The sequence below is a fragment of the Ceratotherium simum genome, chromosome 24 (genome assembly GCF_057802395.1).
Source record: "Ceratotherium simum simum isolate JZ-2026a chromosome 24, ASM5780239v1, whole genome shotgun sequence".
Lineage (NCBI taxonomy): Eukaryota > Metazoa > Chordata > Mammalia > Perissodactyla > Rhinocerotidae > Ceratotherium > Ceratotherium simum.
In genome coordinates this window covers 12,290,751-12,315,355 of record NC_141923.1, presented here as the reverse complement: position 1 = coordinate 12,315,355, position 24,605 = coordinate 12,290,751, and the positions used below count along the sequence as shown (strand labels likewise).

Genomic DNA, 24,605 nt, shown 5'->3' with positions numbered 1-24,605 from the left:
CCCTCATCCATGTCTTGGCCATTCTGTGCTCTCCATCTGAAATCCTCTTCCCTTCTAGGTCCCATTCAAATGCCACCTCCATTTGAAAACTACCTTCACATGCCCCAACTGTATTCTACTTTCTTGGTTCCCTCAGTGACATGCCAAGAAATAAAGTCATTTCTTTATCCCCTGATCGCCCATAGTGTTTTATTTACGCCACATTAGTAGCATTTATAGCTTTTTATATTACATTGCAGTTATAGTTGTATCTGTCTTATTGTTTTAGTCGACTTGACTTGGAACTCAAGACCTGTGAATGATTCACTTATTAGTCTGCTCGGACTGTCATAACAGAATACCGCAGACTGGGTGGCTTAAACAACAGAAATTTATTTTTCACAGTTCTGGAGGCTGGGAAGTCCAAGATCAAGGTGTCGGCCAATTTGCTTCCTCCATGAAGTCTCTCTTCCTGGCTTGTAGATGGCTGGCTGCCTTCTCGCTGTGTCCTCACATACATGGTGGAGAGAGAGACAGAGAGCTCTGGTGTCTCTTCCTCTTCTTATAAGGACATGAAGCCCATCATGGGAACCCCACCCTCATGACCTCATCTAAACCTAATTACCTCCCAGGGTCCCACCTACAAAACCATCACAGTGGGGGTTAGGGCTTCAACATATGAATTTGTTGGGGGAGGACACAAACGTTCAGTTCTTAACAATTCATTTTTCCATTTACTTCCATCTCCTCCTAAGTACCTAGGATGATTTCTTAGTTATATACATGTTCTTTATATATATATATATTTGTGTGTGTATGTGTGTGTGTGTGTGAGGAAGATTAGCCCTGAGCTAACATCTATCATCAATCCTCCTCTTTTTTGCTGAGGAAGACTGGCCCTGGGCTAATATCCGTGCCCATCTTCCTCCACTTTATATAGGATGCCGCCACTGCATGGCTTGACAAGCATTGTGTCGGTGCGCGCCTGGGATCCGAACCCGAGGCTGCCGCAGCGGAACGTGCACACTTAACTGCTATGCCACTGGGCCGGCCCCAGTATGTATTTTTAAAATAAGTGAATCAGTGAATTTATTGAATAAATACTGTATGTACTAGGTACTATGGGAACAATAAAAAGAGAATAAGAGCAGATTTCTGCTCTCAAGAAGCTCCTAATTTAATTGATAAGATCAAATATAAACATATAAGAAGAGGTTAAGAAACTATAAAGGTATAAATATAATTCAAGAACACAAAAGAAGATATGTCATATAGCTATATATGAATACACAAATGCCATAGGTAAATGAACAGTATTTTTGCAGGAGTTCAGGGGATGGAAAGGCCACTCTAGGAGGTCAGAATGGACTTTACAGAACAGATAGAATTTCAGCAGCAGATTTTTTAAGGATGGTAGCGTATCAATAAGCAGAAAATAATCTCAAGAATATTCTAGGTTGCTGGAACAGCTTAAGCAAAGTACTGAAACGTCTTTATTTGCTTGCAACTATATTGCTACACTAGCTACTATAGCTTTTTATAAAACTATGTTTTAAGAGTGGCTGGAATTATTCAACATAGATTTGCAGGATAATTAGAAATTTATCAAGTAAGGGTGCACTTATTCATGGAAGAAATACTTGGCTTTTATAGCGCCAGGAAGACTGGTTGTCATTTCACATTGTGACATGCTAAGAGTGGAGTAGGGGATCCAGAACCTAGAGCCAGACCTGGGGGGCACCTCCTGCCTCTGTGAAATGGACAAAGAAATGAGCATGGAGGCATTCTGAATAGCTTGAAATGTAGCTGGAAGTTAAACAAGGGAAAGATCATTAAAAAAAACAAAAGAGACAACCTGGAGCTAAATCAAGGCTGCCTCGCAGAAAACTACTGCACTGAGAAGAAGCCATCTTTGCTGCACAGAAGAAATGGAACACTGGAGAAGTGGCATTAGAATTTCCTTTTGGTATTTAAAATCAGTGTGTGGGGGGCCCAGAGTTAACTTTTTCTTGGTGGGTTCAGTTCTCAGACTATCTAAACAAATGCCATTTTTTTTGTCCTCTGCCTTTTACATTGCAGTGGAAAAAGTGGCTGTAATTTGTAGATTTCTGGATATTCACTCAGTGACCAAAAACCACCTGCTGAAGTACTCCCTGGCACATGCCTTCTGCTGCTTTCTGACGGCTGTGGAGGACGTCAACCCAGCAGTGGCCACCAGGGCTGGTCTCCTGCTTGACACCATAAAGAGGCCAGCATTGCAGGTGACGTGCCTCAGATGTGTGTTATCTGCTCTGCAGACAGTGCTCTGCTCTGCTCTACTAAATCATTGAGTTATTTGCCACATAAACATATATAATACTGATGATCATGATGATGGTAACAGGGGAAATTTTTAAAGTGGGAAAAACATCCCAGAACAACACCTTATTAACAGACCTCTTGTTTTTATTTGTTGATACTTTCTTTTCAGTCTTTCTCCATATGCTGATATCACTTCTGAGAGACATAATTATTGTATGACTTCTTTTGTGGCAGGTTTTTAAACTAGGCTGGTTTATCGTATACCATTTAGCTGGCTCCTGAGCTTGTCATTAGTGACCAGATGCTAAGAGAAATCAGATGAATTATAACGTAATCATAAATACATAAATCATAATAACATAAATCAAAGAAAAACATAAGAAGGTAAATATGCTACCAAAATGAAACACCACAAATTAAAGCCAAAGAAACATGGAATATGAGACCTGGAGAGAGTCATGCATTTATCTCATTTGGCACCTTTATTTTGTAGTTGAAGAAACCAAGTCTCAGAGAGAGAATGTGATTTATCAAAGGACATAGAGTGAATTAGTGGGAAAACCAAGACTAGAACCTCCAGAATCCTGATCTACTGTTTTTCCACATTGGAATCTGATTATTATATCATTATTATTAAAACTAATAAAAATGACAAGAGCTAAAATTTGTCAAATAGATACTGTGTTTCCAGGGCCATGTATTAAAAGTGTCCCATCATGCATTATCTCATTAATCCTCACAATAACCTTTTGTGTGTTCCCAGTTTACAGATAGAGAAGCTGAGGGTTAGAAGGGTTAAGTAACTTTTTCAGAGTCACACAGCTAGTAAGTGGCAGAGCAAACTCAGGTCTGATTCATAATAAAGTCCATGTTCTTAACTGTCAGTGTGTGTGTGTGTGTGTGTGTGTGTGTGTGTGTATACACTGCCTTGAAATCCAATGTAAGAGTTCTTCTGTAAAAGACACTAAAACAAAGGGCAAACTGTGCAGGATCTGAAAAATGATAGTGTTTTTCTGCGTGTGGACCCACACCCTTCTTTGTAAAAGTTTCCAGCTGCCTTCTGGATAGTCCTTCTCTGTTGGTTTTCATCAGACTGGGTAGTTGTATGTCTAACCCCTGCTCGGGGCCTGGAACATAGGAGGCACTTATTAAAGGAGAGTTGAGTGAATTAATAGGATGGTTGGATGAATTATAGTTTTTAAATTTCATTCAGTTAAAAATGGGGATGGTAGACTCATATTAGAGAAATGGATACTCAATCCACTCCAACCTTGATTTTTTAAGATTCTATGTTCCACTCACATTCCAAGAAGACAAGATGAGTTGACTTTATTTTAGAATCACGGAACTTAGCACTGAAAGGTAATCTGAAGACCATCTTCTCGGGTATTCTAAATGTAGCTTTGAAAGTATGTTTCTCTTAATAGAAACTATAGACATTAAAAAAAGAAACATTGGTTTGAGTGTATTTGGATTAAGTGGTTATGATTTAATGCATCAGAAAATCAATAGTATACATTTAGTTCAGATTTCTGAATCAAAATTCAAGAGATATTCTACAGTTAGAAGTAGCTCCTCTTCTGCTTTTTTTTTCCTAGTAAAACTTGCAATCAAAAAAGATTTCAATTGGATCATTCTACATTATAAGTGTGGATTGAGGAGGTTGCCTTGTTTCACTGACTTTACTTAGTGTATTTACTTTGAAGTAACTTAGATGTTTATATCTAACTTTCCTTTTTTTCTTCCCCTCTTCCCCAGGGTCTGTGTCTTTGTCTTGACTTCCAGTTTGATACTGTGGTTAAAGATCGGCCCACAATATTGAGCAAACTTTTACTCTTGCATTTTCTTAAGCAAGATATTCCTGCTTTGAGCTGGGAGTTCTTTGTCAATAGATTTGAGACGCTTTCTTTGGAAGCTCAGCTACATTTGGATTGTAATAAAGAATTTCCTTTTCCTACAAGTAAGCAAAACAAAGACCTTGCTTTAAACAGTCACAGTTCCTATTCTTGTGCTTGTTAGACAAGCAGAAGATAGTCTGCCTGTATTTTAGTTTCCCATTATGGAGGATGCCTTAATTTAATATCCTCAGTTCATCAAACGTTTACTGAATATCTACTATAGTAATCCATAGGTTAACTATTTTCTGGCATTCCAAAATCAAAACTCCTCATTTCTTGAGGACCTATGATAACCATTTGTGACTGTGTGTTCCTTAAATATTATGCAATCATCATGTTTATAATGTTTGTGAACAATTTTGTGAGATATATTTGCACCTTGCAAATTCACTCTTGCACGCTTATTAATCAGTTACCTGTAGCTCTAAATAGATGGGGAAGGACTTTGGTCAATCAACTATTTATCCAGTGATAATAAAAATTAGATAATTTAATCGTATGGTCCAAACAGAAAAACGATACGTGATAGTCATGATAGGCAATGGTCATGATTTTTTAATATAAGACTCATCATAGAGGGAGATGAATGATTCATGTATCCTTGAAAGATATATTTTACTATTGAAAATATACATAGATGGATTGTTTCAAAGTAGTTGTGTTACGTAGCTGGTTAAGGAAAATGGTAATGTCTAATTCCTTTTGCAAAGCTATCACTGCTGTAAGGACCAATGTCGCTAACCTCAGTGATGCGGCGTTGTGGAAGATCAAGAGGGCTCGTTTTGCAAGGAACCGCCAGAAGAGCGTGCGCTCCCTGAGAGACAGTGTGAAGGGGCCTGCAGAATCCAAGAGGGCACTCTCCCTCCCTGAGACCCTGACCTCCAAAATTCGTTGAGTATCTTCTTCCACCCTTCTTTTAAATCTGTTTGCTGTCTTTCTGAGGCTGACTTGTCTTGTTGAATGTTCACAAAGATGAGCAGATTTAGCAAACTGAGCTCATTCAGCAGCTTTGGCTTTCAGATTCACTAGAGGGTCACCCCAGAGGTGTCAATGCCCTGGGTGGCTTTTCCCAGTTTGCAGGTGAAGCAAACCCCTGATCCAGCTGTGGACTGTTTTGAAATGTAGAAGGCAGCAAATCCATTGATGCTTGGCATGAAACGTAGAAGAATTATTTGCTCCTGAGTCCTAGGATATGAAGGTTTGCACCACCAGCCTTGTAACCCAAGAGCTTCCTGAATAAGACTGACAAGGCCTATGGCAGCTAGGAGGCAGAATGGAATTTTGGAGTGCCTTTTCTTTTCATGCATGATAGAAGCAGCCAGACAAGCTCCCAGACAAACCAAAAAGAATGGTTGCTTTTGAAAAAGAAAAATCAGGCTGAGGAGAAGTTGAATTTCTGCCCAACTTCACTAGATAATTTATAAATAAAAACAAGCTTCAATGCCAACTTAAAAAAAAACAACATATATACTTGTTTTCTAAAGGTCTTTCTTTATATTGCACTTTTAAAGAGAACAAAATTTTCCCTAAATTACCAAATGACTAAATGAACTCTAATGATTAGCAATGGCTCATGAATGACAAATAATTAAAAATTTGTAACTAAATCACCATATTAGTGAATGAGTATATTTAAATATATTTCTAACTTGTAAAATTTATTAAGTGATTTAATTTTTAAATAACTGCTGTGAAGTTAATAAAATAACACCACAAAACATATTTCTTATCCTCTTAGAAGCCGAAAAGTTTGCTTTTTCATTGGCATTTCTTAGAAGACAGCCTTATGTAACATAACCATTTTTAATCATAAATATGATTTTATTTTATTTATTGTATTTTTCTCTATTTTATGACAAGTTATGGAAATGTGGTATTTTGAACTTTGGAAGAGTCAATGAAAGTCCTCTAAGCAATCAATAACCCAGGTTTTCAGGGAGCAAGGATAATAACAGGGGGCCATTTAAGGATAAGCCATAGTAGTGCTAGGCCCCAGATGAAACTGAGTCAGATCCTAGAAACCAATACTTAGATTAAATAAATTACAATTTCTATATGAATTTCCCAGCTCTTTTATAACCTAAAGGATCAGTTTGAGATATAAAATTTATTTATTGTTGTTTCTTGTCAATTGAATCACATGACAATTTTGAAGATTAAGAATTGACGTAACATTGAAGGATGCTCTTGAGATTCAAATAAAACAACAAACCTTTTATGATGTAAACATCTTGTATGTGATGTTAATTACAAATAGGAAAACTAAACTTGCCCCTACTATCCAATGCAGTTAGCACTGAGTATATTTTCTAGGCTCAAGTTGTTTTTAATGCTTATTTAAATAGAGTTGTTGTTGATTTTTAAGCTATGAGGTTGACCAGGCATGAGCAGTCTGCTCCAGCTCTCGGTGGGACACCTGAACAGACGCCAGGTGGGTACTTCTGACGTTGAAGGGCCGTGTGCAAGTGTCTATCACAGGTGGACAAGGTAAAGAATGCGGTGTCTCTAACTGGACCAGAGTGATATACTTAGGATTTGTAAGCTCGAAGGGTCTTACCCCAGATGCTCAAGAGTTTGAGCCCGACATAGCAATTCTTTCCATCTTAATACTGGCAGATGACTTTCGATCCCAATAACTTTTGGTCCAGTAAGAAGCATCATGTTACCCAAGTATGCACTTTTCACCAGAGAGCCAATGACTAGAACTATACATAGTACTAATATTTCTATGTGTATTTACACATAGAAATATTATGTTCATATATATCTGCTATAGGAAAAACACACATTTCATTTACATTTTAAAAGGTTATACATTTGAACCACCATCATTCACTCATCCCCTTAGTCATTCCTGATTCTTTGCAATTCTACATGCATTTCTGTCTCTCAGAGAAAGAAGGATTTCCATTGTTTGGAGGGCCATAGGATCATATTCAGCTGGGTACAGTGTAACTATCATTTGATGATCCATAATAGATTACACTTTATCATAAAGTATCCTAAGGGTTGAAGGGACACTGGGAAGGCTATTACAGACTGAATGTTATCTATACAAATGGTATCATGACTCATTGGGAAGATTGTAAAGGTTTTGAATACCCTGTTTATTTGTCAAAACAAACTTGGTAACTACCACCTGTGTGTCATGCTATAGAACATTTGGTATTTCATCTAAGAATAGTTTTAAGATAAACTTTTAGGAATGGTACTGACACTCTCAGGAGGAAAATTTCAAGTAAGGAGACTTCCAAGAGTGTCTGTGTTATTTGTTATAAGAAAGACGCTAGAAAGAGAGGCAATTAGGGGTGGGAGGGGAGGAGAAGAGAGAGAACCCCAAAGATTATGAATGCAGATGGCAGATGTTGGCCAAAGTATATTTTCTCTTTTAAAATTGCTGAGAAAAAAGGAACAGCAAACACTTGGCAGAGTCCCTCTACCTTGTTTTGCATGTCACTCAAGCCTCAACTGGGCTGGGATTTTAAAAAAAGAATAAAAAGAAGAACTCCAGATCCTGAGCTTCACTGCAAATGTAAAATCTATCCAGTTACCCTTCAGCTAGGTCTTTTTGAGATTGGTCTTATACAATTCCATAAATTATCTTTATTTTACCCCATCTTTTCTTTTTGTCTTAGGGCTTAATTGAAAAGCTAGTCTTCAATTATTATCACCCATTTTAACAATCCAACCAAAGGAGTCCTCCCACATCTCTTTGGGAAAACATGTACATATGTTTCTTGAAGTTAAGAAAAGCCTTCAGGCATCTAATTGTCCCACCAAAAGTGACCAGATAGAAAAAAGGGGCAGACAACAGCATTTTAAAAATTAAATATAGAGCTAAAGCTTCTGGAAAGATAATTTACACACCACCATCAAAAGCAAAACTTGCTTAGATTTGGAAATAGCTGGCTCATCTTATAAGGCAATTTCAAACTAGTTTTTCATTTTTGCATTATTATTTAATAGACACTGAATGTTTTAACTTGGAAGCAAAGACATTCTAGGATAATCATAAGATTGTATAGGATGGTTTAAGATAGTAATTAAATAGAACCTGAAGAACTTGCTATTTAACCAACATACTTTTGTTTGATGCAAGTAATGAGCTCCTCTGTGTAAGATCTCACATTGATTAGGCCTGAAATAAAGCAGATGCCCTTTAATTATGCAGCAAGACTTAATTTTAATTGCTATTTAGGCTGAACTTTTTGGCATTGGAGTTACAATTTATGGTGCTCTGATCTTAGCTTTTACATATTACCCATGGCAAATTTTGCAACAGAAATACAAGGTATTTCTGTATAGAAGGTATACTCTGCAAGGCTAGTGAAGAGTTGTATTTGTCTGTGACTTTTATGAGTCAAATCAAAGGTCTTTGTGCGTATATATAAAATTCATAGAATGTTATAGGTGAGACATTAGAGATATGTAAATATTCTCATTTTTACAGAAAACTAAGGTACCCAGAAAGGAATAAGTTTCACAAGCTTGTTGGTGACAGATCTGGGTCTCAAGCCAGATGCCTTGATCTCTCTTGCAAGGCACGGGTGGTAAATGCTAGTAGGAGCTCAGCATTTAATCCTAATTGATGAAATATACAGTCTCACCTGCAAATCTGCAATTGTTATAATTAGGTATAAGGTGTATTTTCACTGATGCTGTGAGGTTCTTTGTCTTTGGTGATTCAGAACACCTATTGAATATTAATTGAATATACTGCAGTAGTTATGGCATAACAGCACAAAACTGAACAAATGGTGTCAACCCCAAATAAACACAAGGAGCTGAATTATATCTTGTTCCTCATCCCCTGGAATGAATAATTAAACAATAGTAGGTAAATAATAATAATACTTCATATATGTATGCTACCTCTTTATAAGGGGTGTTTTTATGCAAATCACCAAAGGACCTTCCCAGTCAGGACCCACAGATTGGTCTAGAGCTATCCCAGTTTCTCAAGGGACATAGATACTCTCAATTCTATTCCAGCCTGCAGAGAAATCTTGCAATTTCTTGCTCTGAATTTGTATCAAGAGAAGGTGCCCAACGCTGGGTAGCAGTGGTGTAACTCTCTTGTATTGACCTTTCCTTGCCTCCCTCTTAGTGTCCCTGCCTAAAATTCCAAAGTGCTTTTCTTTGGGCTCTCTCTTTTTCTTTATAGAGATGGTTTATAATTTACTTCTTTACTAACTTGCAAAATGCCTTTTGATCATTAAGATCCAAAGGGTACAGTTGTTTTTATACGAATGCTTTTGTTTGAAATGATCATTTTGGGAAATGACAGTTTCTATTCAACAAACACTGATTGGGCACCTGCTGTACTAGGAAATATGAAGAATGCAAAGATACATCAGAAATTTTTATACTCTCGACTTGCTTAGAGTCAAGTAAGGCAGATAAAGTAGGAATATAAGTAAATCTCATCTGGAGTGAAAGTGATGGTACTACAGGATGTTCACCTCAAACGCAATGGGAGAGAGCTAGAGGCAACAGGGAAGGTCTTGTGGACAGGTGGCTTTTCAGCCAGGCCTTGACTGGTGGATGGGATGTAAACGCATGGTGATAGGACGTGGGATAGAAAGAGGCAAAGGCAGGGATGGGGAGCATATGAGGGATGGAGTTAGTCACCAGCCCCAACTTTATAGCACTTCTGTAGATGTGTGCACACACAACAGAACTGCTGTCAGTGAAGCTTTCAGTTGAGTTAATGAGCTAGGGAGATCAGTGAGGCGGTGTAATTAGAACTATGACATAGTGCAACCTCATTTACAGTGCTTGATCATTGGCTTCAAATGCAGGGAAAGCGTGTGGAAGGGGTCCTTCCTTCGTCTACCTAATTGTCATGTGTTGATTTGACAGAGCAGTCAATGAGTCGACTTACATAGAGGAGTTTTCCCTATTTCCCTAGTCACTTTCTTGCTGTTTGGGGACTTCATCAGTTTTTCTCCTATATAGAAGACAAGATCTGAAATATTTACTTGAATTCAGTGCACTTTTAGACATTTATGAATACTAAGCATCTACTACATGTCAGACACTGCCCCATATTCTGTGAGGGATATAAAAATGGACAAGACATAGTACTTGCCTTCAAGGAGCCTTTGTTCTTAGAGGGAAAATAAGGCAAATGGATAAATAAAAAGTCCTGCCTTGCTTAATAGTTATTTGCCACAGGAGAGTTAGGAAATACTAAAGGAGACTTTCCTCCATTCTTCCCTTTCTCCCTCCCATCTTCCCTCTTTTCTTGTCTTTGGAGATTTACAGAATTTAGGGATCACATCCAATTACCGGGAGGAAGGTGGGCATATGTAATAAGAATGGCTTCTGAGGACTGGATCTGTAGGCTAAAATTGGGAGTGGGGGTGAAGGACCACCTTGCAAGGTGAAGAGAGCACCATGAACAAAGACACAAAGATGGGAAAATGGTGGCTACATTTTGAGATCCACTAGTAGCTGAGCTTGTAAGAATGTTGAGCATTTGAGGTACTAAAGGTACTGATAGGAGATAAGTCTGGAAAAGCAGATCCTGATCCTGCCTGGTTTCAAATCATCTGAATAAGTAAATGTGGGGTTTCAATCAGTTGTGCCACTCTGTGCACAGACTGATGGACCCAGTCCAAGTTAAAGTCATGGTAGGAATAGCTCTGCCTCCATGATTATAAATATGCTTACATTCTTCTTTACAGAAATGATAAAATCAAATCTCTTAACATGTTAAATCTTTATAGTTCAAATAGATATAGGAATTTCATAGACTAGAATTCAAAACTAGTATTCAAAAATAGGGGTTTTAATTGTCACACCTTAGAGACAATATTGCAGGCATTTAGTTTTAAAATGGAAATTTCACACCTTTTATAGATAACTAAAACAATAATATTGTCTTTATCAATAAAGAAAATTTCAGCTTTTCTAAGCTCATTGTCTTAGGGATTTTATTAAGGTAACTCTTCTTTATGATGAATGTGCCAGTTATAAGCTTATACTATTTTAAAGAGAAACAATATCCAAGGCACAGACTTGCAAAGCCCACACCTAGAGGAATAAATTATTGGAATGAAAAGCAATTTTTCTTTTTCACTTTATGCTAACGGTTCCACTAACTAGTTCTTTTTTCAGTACATTTAATGGTTTGTTAAAGATCACTCATGAGTGGCGATTCAGGGAAAGCAAAGTCAGAGCAGCAAACTTCGACTAGAGCACTGAAGGTCAACAGAGACGACTCTCAAGTGAGAAGAGGGCGTTTATGAAATGATACCTAGTCATTAGGAAAATATGATTTGAGAGGAAAAGCTAAAGTTACAAACTTTTAAAATACATGTCTACTTACAATAGGAAGAAGAGTTCTGAAATATTTAAAGATGAAGTCTGATGGTTTATTTTCTAGACTTGAACTGGGATAGAATGAAATGGGGGAGGCAGTGTCCTTGTTGGGCCTAGTCTGGAGCTTCCTTTCTTCTCTGTTGAGGCCCCTCGATTTTCAGGGCTATAAAACAAAGGTGCAACTCCTTCTCAAACACTCCCTAGTTCCATTTTTAACTTTGGGACTTTGGAGTCAAGCCAGTAAGGACTTGGAGGTGGCTGAGCAGGACTGAGTGATATGTGCTCTCTTCAACCTTACCCCTCAGAGCTAAAATGAATTGAAGAATGAAGCTATATTGTAACAGCCATCACTTGCTGCTACAATAACATTGAACCCTGCAGGGAACCTGGATTCCCACACTTGTCACATTCTTGGCCCAAGCTTGCCCAAAGCAATAACCTCCTTCTCGTTGTAAAGTAGTACTCTAGAGGAAAAAAAATCGAGATTAAGTATTTTTCAATGCTGAAAAGATAGTTCTCTAAACTTTCTGTTTTGTTCTATGAGGATTTACATGGGTATTGCTTTTGGTCTGATCATATATTTCAGACATTTAATTTAATTACAATATACAGTGATGCTTCACATTTCTGTCCTCTTGGTGAAAGAGGGTATTCCACATATATCACTCTTTTCTTCTGGTGGCTGATGCATGCCTAATAAATAATGATAATATTAACAATTTATTGGTCACTCTCTGCGTGTGAAACACTGTAATAAACAAATCCTTAGGTTTTATTTGAGTAATTTTTGGTAAGGTGCATTGCACATATTTATCTCTAAAGTACATTGCACATATTTATTTCTTCATGAACAGACTCTGTGAGACAGAAAATGTTGTTAATGTCCTGGGGTCATATTGAAGTTTGTCAGATGTTTTCCCTTACATTAGAGGCTCCTATTCTGCTGCCTCTTCACTGACTGTCAACCATCCCTTCTTAATATATCACTTTTGAACAGACCAACATTGTTCTGATCATGTGGGGAAAACCAGACAACCAAGCTTGTTACCTTATGTGCAGTTCTAAACTAGTAAATTCTGAATTTGACATTACCTTCATGCGGCTGCTCCAGAGAAAAGCGCTTGGGGTTGAGACACTAATTTCCATTTCCGCAGTCCCCAGAAACGTTTCTTCTATCTTATTTCTCTTGGCTGTGTCCTGGAAGGTTGAGATTTTGCCAAATTAGTTGAGGAGTTAATGGATATAAATTACTACCTCGCTCTTTGTTGTATCCTTTATACCATAATCACAATAGATGTAATCAAGGTGTGGTTTACAATGGTTAGTAACCAAAGCTCGTCATCATTTAGTAGAACTTTTCCTTGCAGGATGAGAGATGAGAATGCTGGTGTGCTAATCTAACCCACCAGGCAAAAACTTTGTTTTTGTTTAATTTAGAAATTCTGATATTGCTTGTCAAACGAAGGACAAAAATGCAAAGAGTATTTTGAATAATCTCCAAAACATAAATATAGAAGAACAAACCTCACTCTTCCTTTACCAAAAGTCCTAAACTAAAACAGATCAGAAGAGGCAGAAAAACAAGGGAAGACAGGGTATAATTTTGACTTTGAAAAATAACAGAGAAAGTCAATGTCAGGGAGCTGCTAGATATAATTATTTGTTAGGTTAAGAGTAAGTCAAGGGCTAAGGTGTTTTTTCTTGCCATGTGAACTTTCAGCTCACCTTCATGTAGTGTTTTTCAATGTTTTTAAATGTTCATGCTTCTTTCTTTCTGTCTGTGTCCCCCCTCTGTATGTTTCTCATTACATGCAGCAGGGCTTATAATTTGCTATTTATAATTTTGACTATATCATTCAAAAAGTACATAATGATAATATCTTAGGATTTGGAAAAAAAATTTTTGCACCAGCTGATTTATGAACATAACTGAATTGAGATAATAATTTAAACAAAATAACCCAATGGATGTTTTTGTGCTCAGTGGATTTTAGAATATTATTTTTGTGGTTATTCTTACTTGCTTATTTTACAAAGCTGGGAGGGAAACTTGTCTTTATCACTGAGAAAAACTTTGCCAAGATATTTAAAAATTCACTCAATGCAAAGTTTATTTAGGTATTTGTCTTACTGTTTGGAGATAACCTTGCTTTATAGTGCCTTATATTTATTTCCATTCCCTTATTACTCCCGAAGTACTTGGTTGTTGATGAACATAGTAACTTCCACCTCGGGACCAATGCTTTGCTTCCTAGGCCATATTACGCCTTTAAGTTTGTCTAGAACAGAACTTTTAAATATTTAGTGAAAGCAGAAAGAATGGTGCTTTATCAGTAAGTGAGATTTTAGTGTAAACTGACTTGTGGAGGAGCCACCCACTGATGGCGTTTCTTGTACTGACAGGACAACAATCCCCTGAAAATGACAACACCATCAAGGACCTGCTCCCAGAAGATGCTGGGATCGACCACCAGACAGTTCACCAGCTGATTACAGTGCTCATGAAGTTCATGGCCAAGGATGAGAGCAGCGCCGAGTCAGACATCAGCAGTGCGAAGGCCTTCAACACCGTCAAGCGGCACCTGTATGTCTTACTTGGCTATGACCAACAGGAAGGTTGCTTCATGATTGCACCTCAAAAAATGCGCCTGTCAACTTGCTTTAATGCATTTATTGCAGGAATTGCCCAAGTAAGTGTAAGCTTTCAGGAGTCATACTGTTAGGCTTTTAGTAGAAGCAAGTTATTAAATTCTGTTTAGCCAACGTTAGTTCAGTGTAAAGGTTTGTGCAAGTTACTTTATTAGGCAGGGTTATGTGGAGGGGAATATAAACATGAGTAAGACTCAGCAGCCTGATGTAATAAAGGGAGTATGGGATTTTTTTTATGTGTAAAATACACATAACGTAAAATTTAAGTGTGCAATTCAGTGGCTTTAAGTATATTCACATTGTTATGTAACCATCACAACTATCCATCTCCAGAACTTTTTCATTATCCTAAACTGAAACTCTACCCATTAAACAATAAGGGAGTGTGATTTTTTTGTTTGTGGGTTTTTTTTCTTTAATCCTTTTCTTTTTTTTGGCTTCAAGTGGAGAATTGAGTTAATCATACAGCTTACTTCATGTCACATTATCACCATTGGCTTTTTCCATGTTTGCTTCTCCTACCTGCTGGATTGTATGCCACAGTATACATTTACCTTGCTTCAACTGTCCAGTCCCCCAGTGATGGACAATCACATTGCTCCCAACTCCTCAATACTGCAAACAGCTCAGCAGTGAACATCCTTGTTCACGCACCTTATCCACTAATGTGAGAATTCCTTTGGGATATGGATCCAGCAGCAGAATTAATGGATCATCGGCTATATGTATGCCTAATTTGACCAGTGCTACAAATTTCATTCTCCAGAATGGCTGCACCAATCTGCAAAGGGTGTAGAACTTGGGGGTAGAAAGACGTGGATATGAATTTCAGCTCTGCCACTGTTGTTAACTGTTAATGGCCTTAGGCATCCTCTGCTTGTTTGCTCATTGGTAACAGATTTTTTTTTTTGAAAGATTAGAGACAACATATTGGAAAGCACCTTAATCAGTGCCTGTCTCATGGTAGGGGCTCAACGATGGTAGCTGCTATCAATTAGCTCAAATAGATTGTAATGTAATGAACGCAGATAAGCAAAGTGGGAGCAATATGTATGTAGTTGTCTCTTGATGATGCTGATAACTAGATGGAGCACCTCAGTTGCTAATACTCAGCTGTCTGTGATGAAGAGAGCATTTCAGATAGCACCCCCCTTCTTCCTCACTTCTCTCTTTCTATATTCACATTACACATATTTATTTTAGAAATCTAACCAAAAAATTAAAATACAAATCTCCAGGAAACCCATGACAAAAATAACTTACTAACATTTTGTTGTATATCGCTGGCTCCAAATTTACATACATTCATATATAAATGCATACATACGTATGTGTGTATATGTATAACTATATGTATATGTATATGCACACATATTTTTTACAATAATGGGATCATATTATACATACTGATATATATGTAACATTTTTTAAACCTAAAACTTATTATGAACTTCACTTCATGTAAACAAATTTGTATCATATCCTATTTAATGGCTACACAGTATTCTGTTGTCATATAAATAATCTTTTATTTAACCCCATATTCTTGAATATGGAGATTATTTTCAATTTGGGGTGATTATAATGCTGGATATCTTTATGTATACCTCTTGGAACACTTGTCTGGTTATTTTCTTAGGATATATTTAATTGCTGTATTAGAGACTATGTGTTTTTTCTTTCTTCTGAATGCATATTGCTAAATTCCTCTTCTGAAAGGTTGTACTGAGTAAATACTCTTGCTGGCAGTGTCTGAGAATGCCCATTTCTCCACATGATTACCAATACTAAGTGTTTTCATTGATTCTAGTTTAACTACAGTTGATAGTTTAATAGGACATTTTAATAGATAAATTTTTATTTTCAATAGCTAATTAAGTAGATAAATTAAAAAGATAATTAGATAATTAAGATTAGATTAAAACTACTTTAATTTACAAGTTTTTATATGTTTTGTAAGGTTGGACTTTTCCCACTTTTTGTGTACTGGCCATTACTAATAATATTTTGTGAGATGCCTGTTAAATATTTTGCCTAGTTTTGATGGTTCAAATTTTTCCTTTTGGCTTAGAAGTGTTCTTTATAGCTTTCCTTCAGTTATTAATTTTTTTCCTATTTCAGGTTATGGACTATAACATTAACTTGGGAAAACACCTTCTCCCCTTGGTGGTTCAGGTGCTCAAATACTGCTCTTGTCCTCAGCTACGGCATTATTTCCAACAGCCACCTCGTTGTTCCCTCTGGTCCCTAAAACCTCACATCCGGCAGATGTGGTTGAAAGCCTTGCTTGTCATCCTTTACAAGGTGAGTTGTGGTAGGCACTCCTTTTGTGAGTGGAATGCTTCTCTTAGAGAGGAGAACACTTAAGAGATCTCAGTTGAGAATTTTGTAGGATAGTAATTTGACCTTCAAAGGAAGAATCATGAGGTACAATGAGTGTTAGGAAGTAGAGCCACTGGAATGAAAATAGAAATGGAGGCCATACCAGTGTATATGCTACCAATGTGTAAAACAAAAAATGATGAAGTGCGGGATATTGATCAACAATCTCTGTTTATGCTCAGAATCTCATATTTTATCTATTAATTATGTCAGAAAACAAGGAAAATACTTAAAATTGTATTCATACACCAAATGTTTATGCCAGATAATTTTCTTGAAAGGAATTATACCTACGAACTGGCATGCATTGCCGTCTGTGGTTTGGTGCACGAGGAGGAATACGATCCCTTGTCAAAATAAGGCCATGATAAGAATTTCTGTTCTTGCTTTTCTGTATATTTCTTTTTATCCCCAAGAGATATTGAGAAAAATATCTAGCAAGATCAAGTGGAAAAACTTACCCTTCAAAATAACCATTTATATTTTTCTCCCTCCATTTTATCGAGCAGTATCCATACCGAGACTGTGATATCAGCAAGGTCCTGCTGCATCTGATTCACATAACAGTCAATACACTCAATGCACAGTATCATAGCTGCAAGCCCCATGCCACGGCAGGACCTTTGTACAGTGACAACAGTAACATAAGCAGATACAGCGAAAAAGAAAAAGGTACTTTACATATCTCAATTTTATCCCAAACTTAGCTTGAATATGTAATACATTTCTGGACAATGTTTTTCTTAGGAGATAGAGGAGCGCCCCTAGATATCATTCTGGAGTCAAAAAATCACCTACTGCTTCATTAATTTTGCAACTTTCCCATGAATGTCGCTGCTTTAATTTTTTAAATGAGCATTCAAGAGAAATAATAGATATGCTTCTAGAACTCATTTCATAAGAAATAATGTTTTGTAAAAAATTGTCTGCTGTTTGGTTAAGGAGCCTTTGTAACCCTTTTTCCTGTGTGTTGGAAACATCTTGCTTTGGGCCGTGAAGTAAATCTTGGTCCGCACTCGGTGAAGCCATAATTTTATCCATCTCTAGTTTGCTCCTGAACTTTGTGCTCACAGATTTGAATTTGCTGAAGTGCTTTTTCCTAGCCTTCTTATTCAAAGAATAAGAATTGATTTAAGGGGAATGAAATGAAACATTTTTGCTGCAGAGGTTTAAATTATTTCCAGTATCAACACTTTTTATATCGATAGCTTTTTTGCAAAGGAGGCAGTAAAATGAAACTTTAGATAGAGTAGAATTCCAGCCTGGATGTTTTCAGGAGAGAGCTGAAGAACCAAAGTGTATGTCTTTAGTGCATGTCAGAGGGTGACTAGACTTGTAAAAGGTGACACCATCTAATCCAATCCTGGGAGAAAGCCAAGTGCCCATGACCCTTTGTGGTGTTAACAGATTCCGATTTGGTAGAACTGCTCTGGAAATATCTCAATAGGATGGACTGGAGCTGGTGTTCCACTGATCGTTTATTGCTAAAAGGTCCAAATGTCTAGGTTGGCCATAGACAGAACTGTGACAACTAAGTTCTTTAAGTTCTGGTACCATTCAGATCCTTCCTGGAGAATATTTTGTCTACCAGCTTAGGTCCTAGTTTCTGGGAAATTGGATAGATTCAGTTAAACTATAGATGTCCTCAACGTGGGCTCAGTGTTTGGGCCAATCCCAGATGAACTTTTCTGGATGGGAGGAGCCATTCTGAAGTCTTTCCGTCTCTCTCATTCAGTACCTTTTGAGAATTATTTCAAAGTTATGTGATGGAAATCACATAACTGTTTCCTCGAAAAACTGTATTTTTCAAAGGAGAATGTTTTTAAAAAGGAATTAAGAAATAAAACAGGTCATTGTGTTCCATCTCCCCAGAAACATGGGAATTTGATAGGCTTTTTCATCTTTGCAGAAGTTCACTGGGAGTTTTGTATCCATTTTAATCATTAACACTTATTTTTTATTTGACTAAAAAGATTAGTAGGATTACTTTATCTAATATCTACTGCTTCAGATTTCATGTACTTGTACAGTAGTCCCCCCTTATCCATGGGAGATGCCTTCCAAGACTCCCAGAAGATGCCTGAAGCCACAGATACTACTGAACCCTATATATGCTGTTTTTTCCTATGCATACATACCTATGATAAAGTTTAATTTATAAATTAGGCACAGTAAGAGATTAACAACAACTAATAATAGAACAGAGCAATTATAACAATATACTGTAATGAATGTTATGTGAATGTGGTCTCTCTCTCTATCTCAAGATATCTTATTGTATGTAATAGTTTTGGACTGTGGTTGACTGAGGGTAACTGAAACTGAGGAAAGTGAAACCTCGGATAAGGGGGAACTACTGTAGAATCTTGTGTTTGAGGACAGAATCGGTCCTTAAAACTTAACTCTATGCTTGTACTCCCCTTACACTCAAGAAATCTTCGGTAATCATAATCACACCTGAGCCTTGTTGTGTCATATAGGTAGATATAAATATAGGCCAAATAACTCTGATTTTAGTGATACTCAACTTGAATAGTAGGTTAATTCCATTTATTGTGGTATTAAATGCATTTTTGTAGCCTTTTTTCTTGCTGCTTTGTACATAGCTTTCACCTTTCCAAAGGACGAAAGAAGAAAATTTAAGTGAACTTTGTGGGTTGCAACATAGCAACCCTTTCCTTATTAATGTGTTTTTGGGTTTATCTTTGATTTACGAGTGGCGAAATGAGGATAGAAGAGGACATGGAAACAAACTTGACAGGCAGTCTAAGTGACCAGTTCGCTTATGGAGCCTCAGGATCATAAGAGTCAAAGATATTTTCTGGGATTCATAATAGTTACATATGGCAAACTCCTCAGAGAACAGCCTTACTTTAATAGGGGGAAATGTTATTTTCTGTTTTTTTCTTTTCCTTTGTTTACTCTTTCAGTCCATAATCATTTGTGGAGCTTTTGAGATGACCAGTGGCTTTTCTAAGCTTTTTCTGTGTGTTGTGTGTTTCATTACCCAATGTAGAGTACAGTATTTTGCATTCACAAAGTATAAGGTGCATGTACTGTTAGGCTGTGTCTATGCCAGTGCTCAAATCCCAGGAAGGCATATATTTTTGGAAAGGGCGAGATCCACTCATTTTGTTTAATTTTACGTTGCTAAATTAGCCTGAAAATATACCAAAAAACAGGCATGTTCAAGGAGTGTCACAGTTTCCTGACATGTATGTGTTATCTGGTTTTAAGTGCATTGAACAAGTTTCCCCATAAGGCCCTACTGGAATATTGGGATGCCTCTCTTGAAAATGCTGCCAATTGTCACATGGAAAATGAGGGGCAATCTTGTAACAGGTTGCTGTTTGAGCCTGGAGGAAATACCAAGCCATGGCTAGACTGGGGCTGGTGTAGAAACCACCCCAGACTTTTTTCCAGAATGCTTTCATTGAAATGCTTGTGTAGACACAGCCTAAGAGAGAATAATCTCTTAAGTGTAATTTTGACTTTCTCTCCCCAATTAGAAGAAGATAGTGTTTTTGATGAATCTGATATTCATGATACACCTACTGGACCCTGCAATAAAGAGTCTCAAACTTTTTTTGCAAGATTGAAAAGGATAGGCGGCAGCAAAATGGTGAAATATCAGCCGGTTGAGATGAATGTTCAGAGAAGTATGAATTTTTTCCTCTTAGTAATTTTATGCAGAAATGTTGTACTCTACTGTTTGTTTGGGGTGAAATCTTAATTTTATTACGTTACTACACATTTTAATACCGTTGATTCTCTATATATGTATGCACAAACAGTATATATATACACATTTATATATATACGTGAACCGACAGGTGCATCATTGATGTCATGGTTGTCTTAGGGGCCATTGCTTGATTTGATTTGTTGCAAAACGTTTGCTTCTCTTCCACACAATATGAACACAGTTTCCTAGACCTGCCTCAGCCAAAAGTGACCCCCTCTCCTGTGCACAAATGAATTGAGCTGAGGAATTATCCCGAAGTCTGATTTTGGAAATGACGTCTTAAACTGCCATTTTGGGTTCTTTCATTCCAAAGTGTTCTGGTTTTTGAAATTAGAATGAACATTACAAAAACTTGGCCAGAAAGTCAGTTTTACCTTCTGGTGGAGCTGGGATTGTGATTATGATTTATGCCAATTGTATGCCCAAGTATGAGGGGAAAAAAATGGTAAACTCTCCAAGTAAAATAGTACTAGCTTTTTCTGTTTTAATCAGGTGAAATAGAACTGGCTGAATATAGAGAAACGGGTGCATTACAAGACAGCATTCTACACTGTGTGAGAGAAGAAAGCATTCAGAAAAAAAAGCTGCGCTCTTTAAAACAAAAATCTCTTGATATAGGGAATGCAGACTCCCTCTTGTTTACATTAGACGAGCACCGCAGGAAGTCCTGCATAGACCGATGTGACACAGATAAGCCTCCTGCCCAAGCTGCTTACATCCTGCAAAGACAACACGACCACGGACGTCCTAGACAGAATTCCGCTACAAGGCCCGACAGTCCAGAAATCCCTGAGAACCCAGCTATGGAAGGTTTTCAAGAAACTCGAAGGCCTGTAATACCAGAAGTTAGGTTAAACTGCATGGAGACATTTGAGGTGAAAGTTGATTCTCCAATAAAGCCTGCTTCTAAAGAAGATTTAGATCTGATAGATCTGTCCTCAGATTCAACATCTGGGCCTGAAAAACACTCTATGCTCTCAACATCTGACAGCGACTCTCTTGTGTTTGAGCCTCTTCCCCCTCTCCGAATAGTAGAGAGTGACGAAGAAGAGGAGGCCATGGACCAAGGAAATGATGGTGCCTCTGGTAAAAATGCTGCGTCTTCTCCTCCCGTCCCCAGCCACCCCTCTGTCCTCAGCCTAAGCACAACTCCCCTTGTGCAAGTAAGTGTGGAGGACTGTTCTAAAGACTTTTCTTCCAAGGACTCAGGAAATAACCAGTCAGCAGGTGACAAGAACTCTGCTCTCATAGCTCTGGAAGACCCCACAGACTCTGAAGAATTATCAAAGCCAGAGGAGCTGCACGAGTTTTCCTGTGGCAGCCCGCTCACGCTTAAACAAAAACGGGATCTCCTTCAGAAGTCATTTGCTCTCCCCGAGATGTCACTGGACGATAACCTGGAGCCCAGCATGGAGGAAGAGAAGCCCGGTGGGCTGATGCCAAGTTCAGGGGCAAAAACTGTCCTCCTCAAAGTCCCTGAAGATGCCGAGAATCCAATAGAAAGTGAGAAGCCCGACACCAGTGCTGAATCGGATACAGAACAGAATCCTGAGAGGAAGGTAGAAGAGGAGGGAGCTGAGGAATCCGAATTTAAGATTCAGATTGTTCCCAGGCAGAGGAAACAGAGGAAGATTGCTGTCAGTGCTATCCAGAGAGAGTACCTCGACATTTCCTTCAACATCCTAGACAAACTGGGAGAACAGAAAGACCCAGGTAAGCTCATCTCTCTTCTTTCTCCCAGCCTTACATTCAAGTTTGTGCATCTTACTTGTTAGGGTCTTGGCACTGACTATGCATCAAACTCTCAATCTTATAATGTCAGGGGTTGACATTATAATTGCTTCATAATCACTCCGAATCCTTCCTGCTTACTACAGCGTGTTGGATTCAGATGTGGTTATGGAGCCAGATTGTACTGGCTCCATAAATGTTGCTGTATTTGTTGTTTCCAGACTCTATAGTCAATTCTTCACCATCCTTGTCAATAAGAAGCAACAGTTAATTCATATCAAGATATTACAAATATTATTTTAGCCTTCCTCAAACAGCAATAGTCAGCAATTAATTTGAACTCTTTTTGCTTTCCCTTTTTTTCCCTGCTATACTTTACTGAGCGATGATGTAGTTCAAAGGAGGAACAAACATGAAGGACTAAAATAAAGCAAGAGTGCTTGGAATGATTAAGAATTGACTGTATAATCATGTAGGATCTACAGCTGAGTATGTATTCTAACTAAATATCAGCAGTCTGGTGGACATTGTGTGCCTTCAGGAACCAAAAAATCCCGGTTGAAACCTAGACACTAGTCCATGGACACCACTTGATGGTGATGTTGTCACAGTACACGGATTTCCTACCTCAAGTGCCATTTCTTGTTTTCCTTGGAGGCACTGTTTCTAAGAAAGATAACTTGAAAAAGTGGCAAGCTGATAATCCACCTCATCCTAAAACACAGTCTTTTGCAGTATTACCATAATACTGATCAGAATGCTTCTTCATTTCTCAGCTCAGATCTGAAAAAGAAAAGAATGTGACTCTTTAGAAAAAGTGAAATTGGCTGGGGATGATTATTTTAGTCGATTCCTAGACTACAGAATGTCGAGAACTGGCAAAGATCTTGGAGACCTCTAGTGTAACCCCTCATTTTCTACAAAGGATACTGACACTCTGAGGAGGGGATGTGCCTTGCCCCAGGTCACATGGCCAGGCAGAAGCAGGGCCAGGACTGTTCTCCCGATTGATTCTAGTCCTACTTCTCCCACTACTCCACACAAAAGCAACTCCTAAGAGAATGGGCTCAGCTCTTTTACTTGCCCCAGGCATTTCCTGAGGTTTCCAGCTTTCCCTACCTCATAGGACAGAGCTGTGTCTCCCGAAGGTGCTGCAAAAATCTGTCCAATAAACATTAGAGTATTTGGAAAGGGTCATGCTCCAGCCAGGCAGGGTGAAGAAAAAGATGCTGGTAATAATAAGGAAGTTTAAGAAGGTTTCTAGGGAAACTGGGATACCTTTTTATTGTTTGGAACCAGGAAAACTGTTGCATATAGATGGAGGAAAGCATTGACTCTATAGACCTGGGTATATAAGATTACAGAGTGGGTATAGAGTGGGTATATAGATATAGAGTGGGTATATAAGATACCATATAAGGTCTAGGGTGGGTATATATGATATGCAGGTTGTATATAGGTTGTAGTATGTATGTTTGAGTGTGTATGTGTGTTGCCTTTTCTATTCATTCTTATGTCAGATTGTTCCCCAGGCTACCAGGGAGGAGAGTGGTTTTGTATTGACACATTTGTTACCAGAACAAGAAGAAAGTATCTGACAATTATGATAATATGTCTTTAAAATTTTTATAGTATCTGTTATACTGTCATAATAATTTAAAATCTGTATAGTGTCTCATCTTCCACAGACATACAGATCTCCTGCCCTTCCTTGCTGGTGCTGGAAGGAGGCCCGTGTGCTCAGAGGGAGACTCAGCCTTCTCCAGACCTTCTTGCTTCTATCAGCTGGAGTCAAGGGATGCCCAGATATCTATGCCTCCTAATCCTCCCAAACTCATAGCCTTGCCACTGCTAATTGCCTTGAGTTCACCAGGTCTGATCGCATTGTACACTTTCTCTCTGTTCACGTCAGTCCCTGCAAGAAGCCCCAGGACACCCTTCATCTCCCTCAGTCTAATTTCCATAAAGTTTTTCACATCTCCTGTTCTGAACCTTTTTCTTACCTTATCTCAACTCCTGAAACCCTTCCTTGGTCAAGAATTCTTGGTCCTCCATGAGCAAAATTCCTTATGTGCTCTCTCCTCTGACTGTTTCCTTTACCTCCTTGGTCTGATGGAAACCCAGCTGTCCCCTGAGGACATTGCTTTCCCTACAGCCCTTGTGCCCTTGGGCTTGGGCAAGGGGGTAGGCATCTTCCTTGCTCATCATTGTCCCTTTCAGACCATTCCCACCTTGTCTCTAAAAACATCCAGCTCTGAATCTCATATTACTAACCCCCGACTTTCTCATTTGTTGACAGTTTTGATTCCTGGCTCTTTTTACTCTTTCCTCAATTATTCCTGTCTTAATTTTTATTGATTTCAATATTAGTGCAGATGACTTTTCCGACAACTACGCTTCTCAGTTCCTTTAATTCATCTTCTTCAGTGACTTTTTTTAATCCTCCACTCTAGCTCGGCTACTCAATATCACAGACCTTGTTATTACCAATAACTGCACCCTTTCCATGATGTCAGTCTCATGTCTCCCATTCTCTGATTACCATTTCCTCTCTCTCTGGACAACTGTATTGATCCTACTATCTTTCACTGTTG

General features: G+C 38.1%; 1 protein-coding gene across 5 annotated transcripts in view; it reads left to right on the top strand.

Moving 5' to 3' along the window:
* The window catches only part of UNC79 (unc-79 subunit of NALCN channel complex), a 231,192-nt gene that overhangs the window by 136,340 nt on the left and 70,247 nt on the right, over positions 1-24,605 (top strand). For all 5 annotated transcript variants that reach the window (XM_087448020.1, XM_087448023.1, XM_087448021.1 and 2 more), the window contains 9 exons: positions 2,059-2,240; positions 4,039-4,240; positions 4,889-5,068; positions 6,544-6,609; positions 13,908-14,194; positions 16,275-16,457; positions 17,045-17,207; positions 20,045-20,194; positions 20,773-21,993. In XM_087448020.1, the coding sequence (XP_087304146.1) occupies positions 2,059-2,240; positions 4,039-4,240; positions 4,889-5,068; positions 6,544-6,609; positions 13,908-14,194; positions 16,275-16,457; positions 17,045-17,207; positions 20,045-20,194; positions 20,773-21,993 (2,634 nt within the window). The remainder of the gene's footprint in view (positions 1-2,058; positions 2,241-4,038; positions 4,241-4,888; positions 5,069-6,543; positions 6,610-13,907; positions 14,195-16,274; positions 16,458-17,044; positions 17,208-20,044; positions 20,195-20,772; positions 21,994-24,605) is intronic.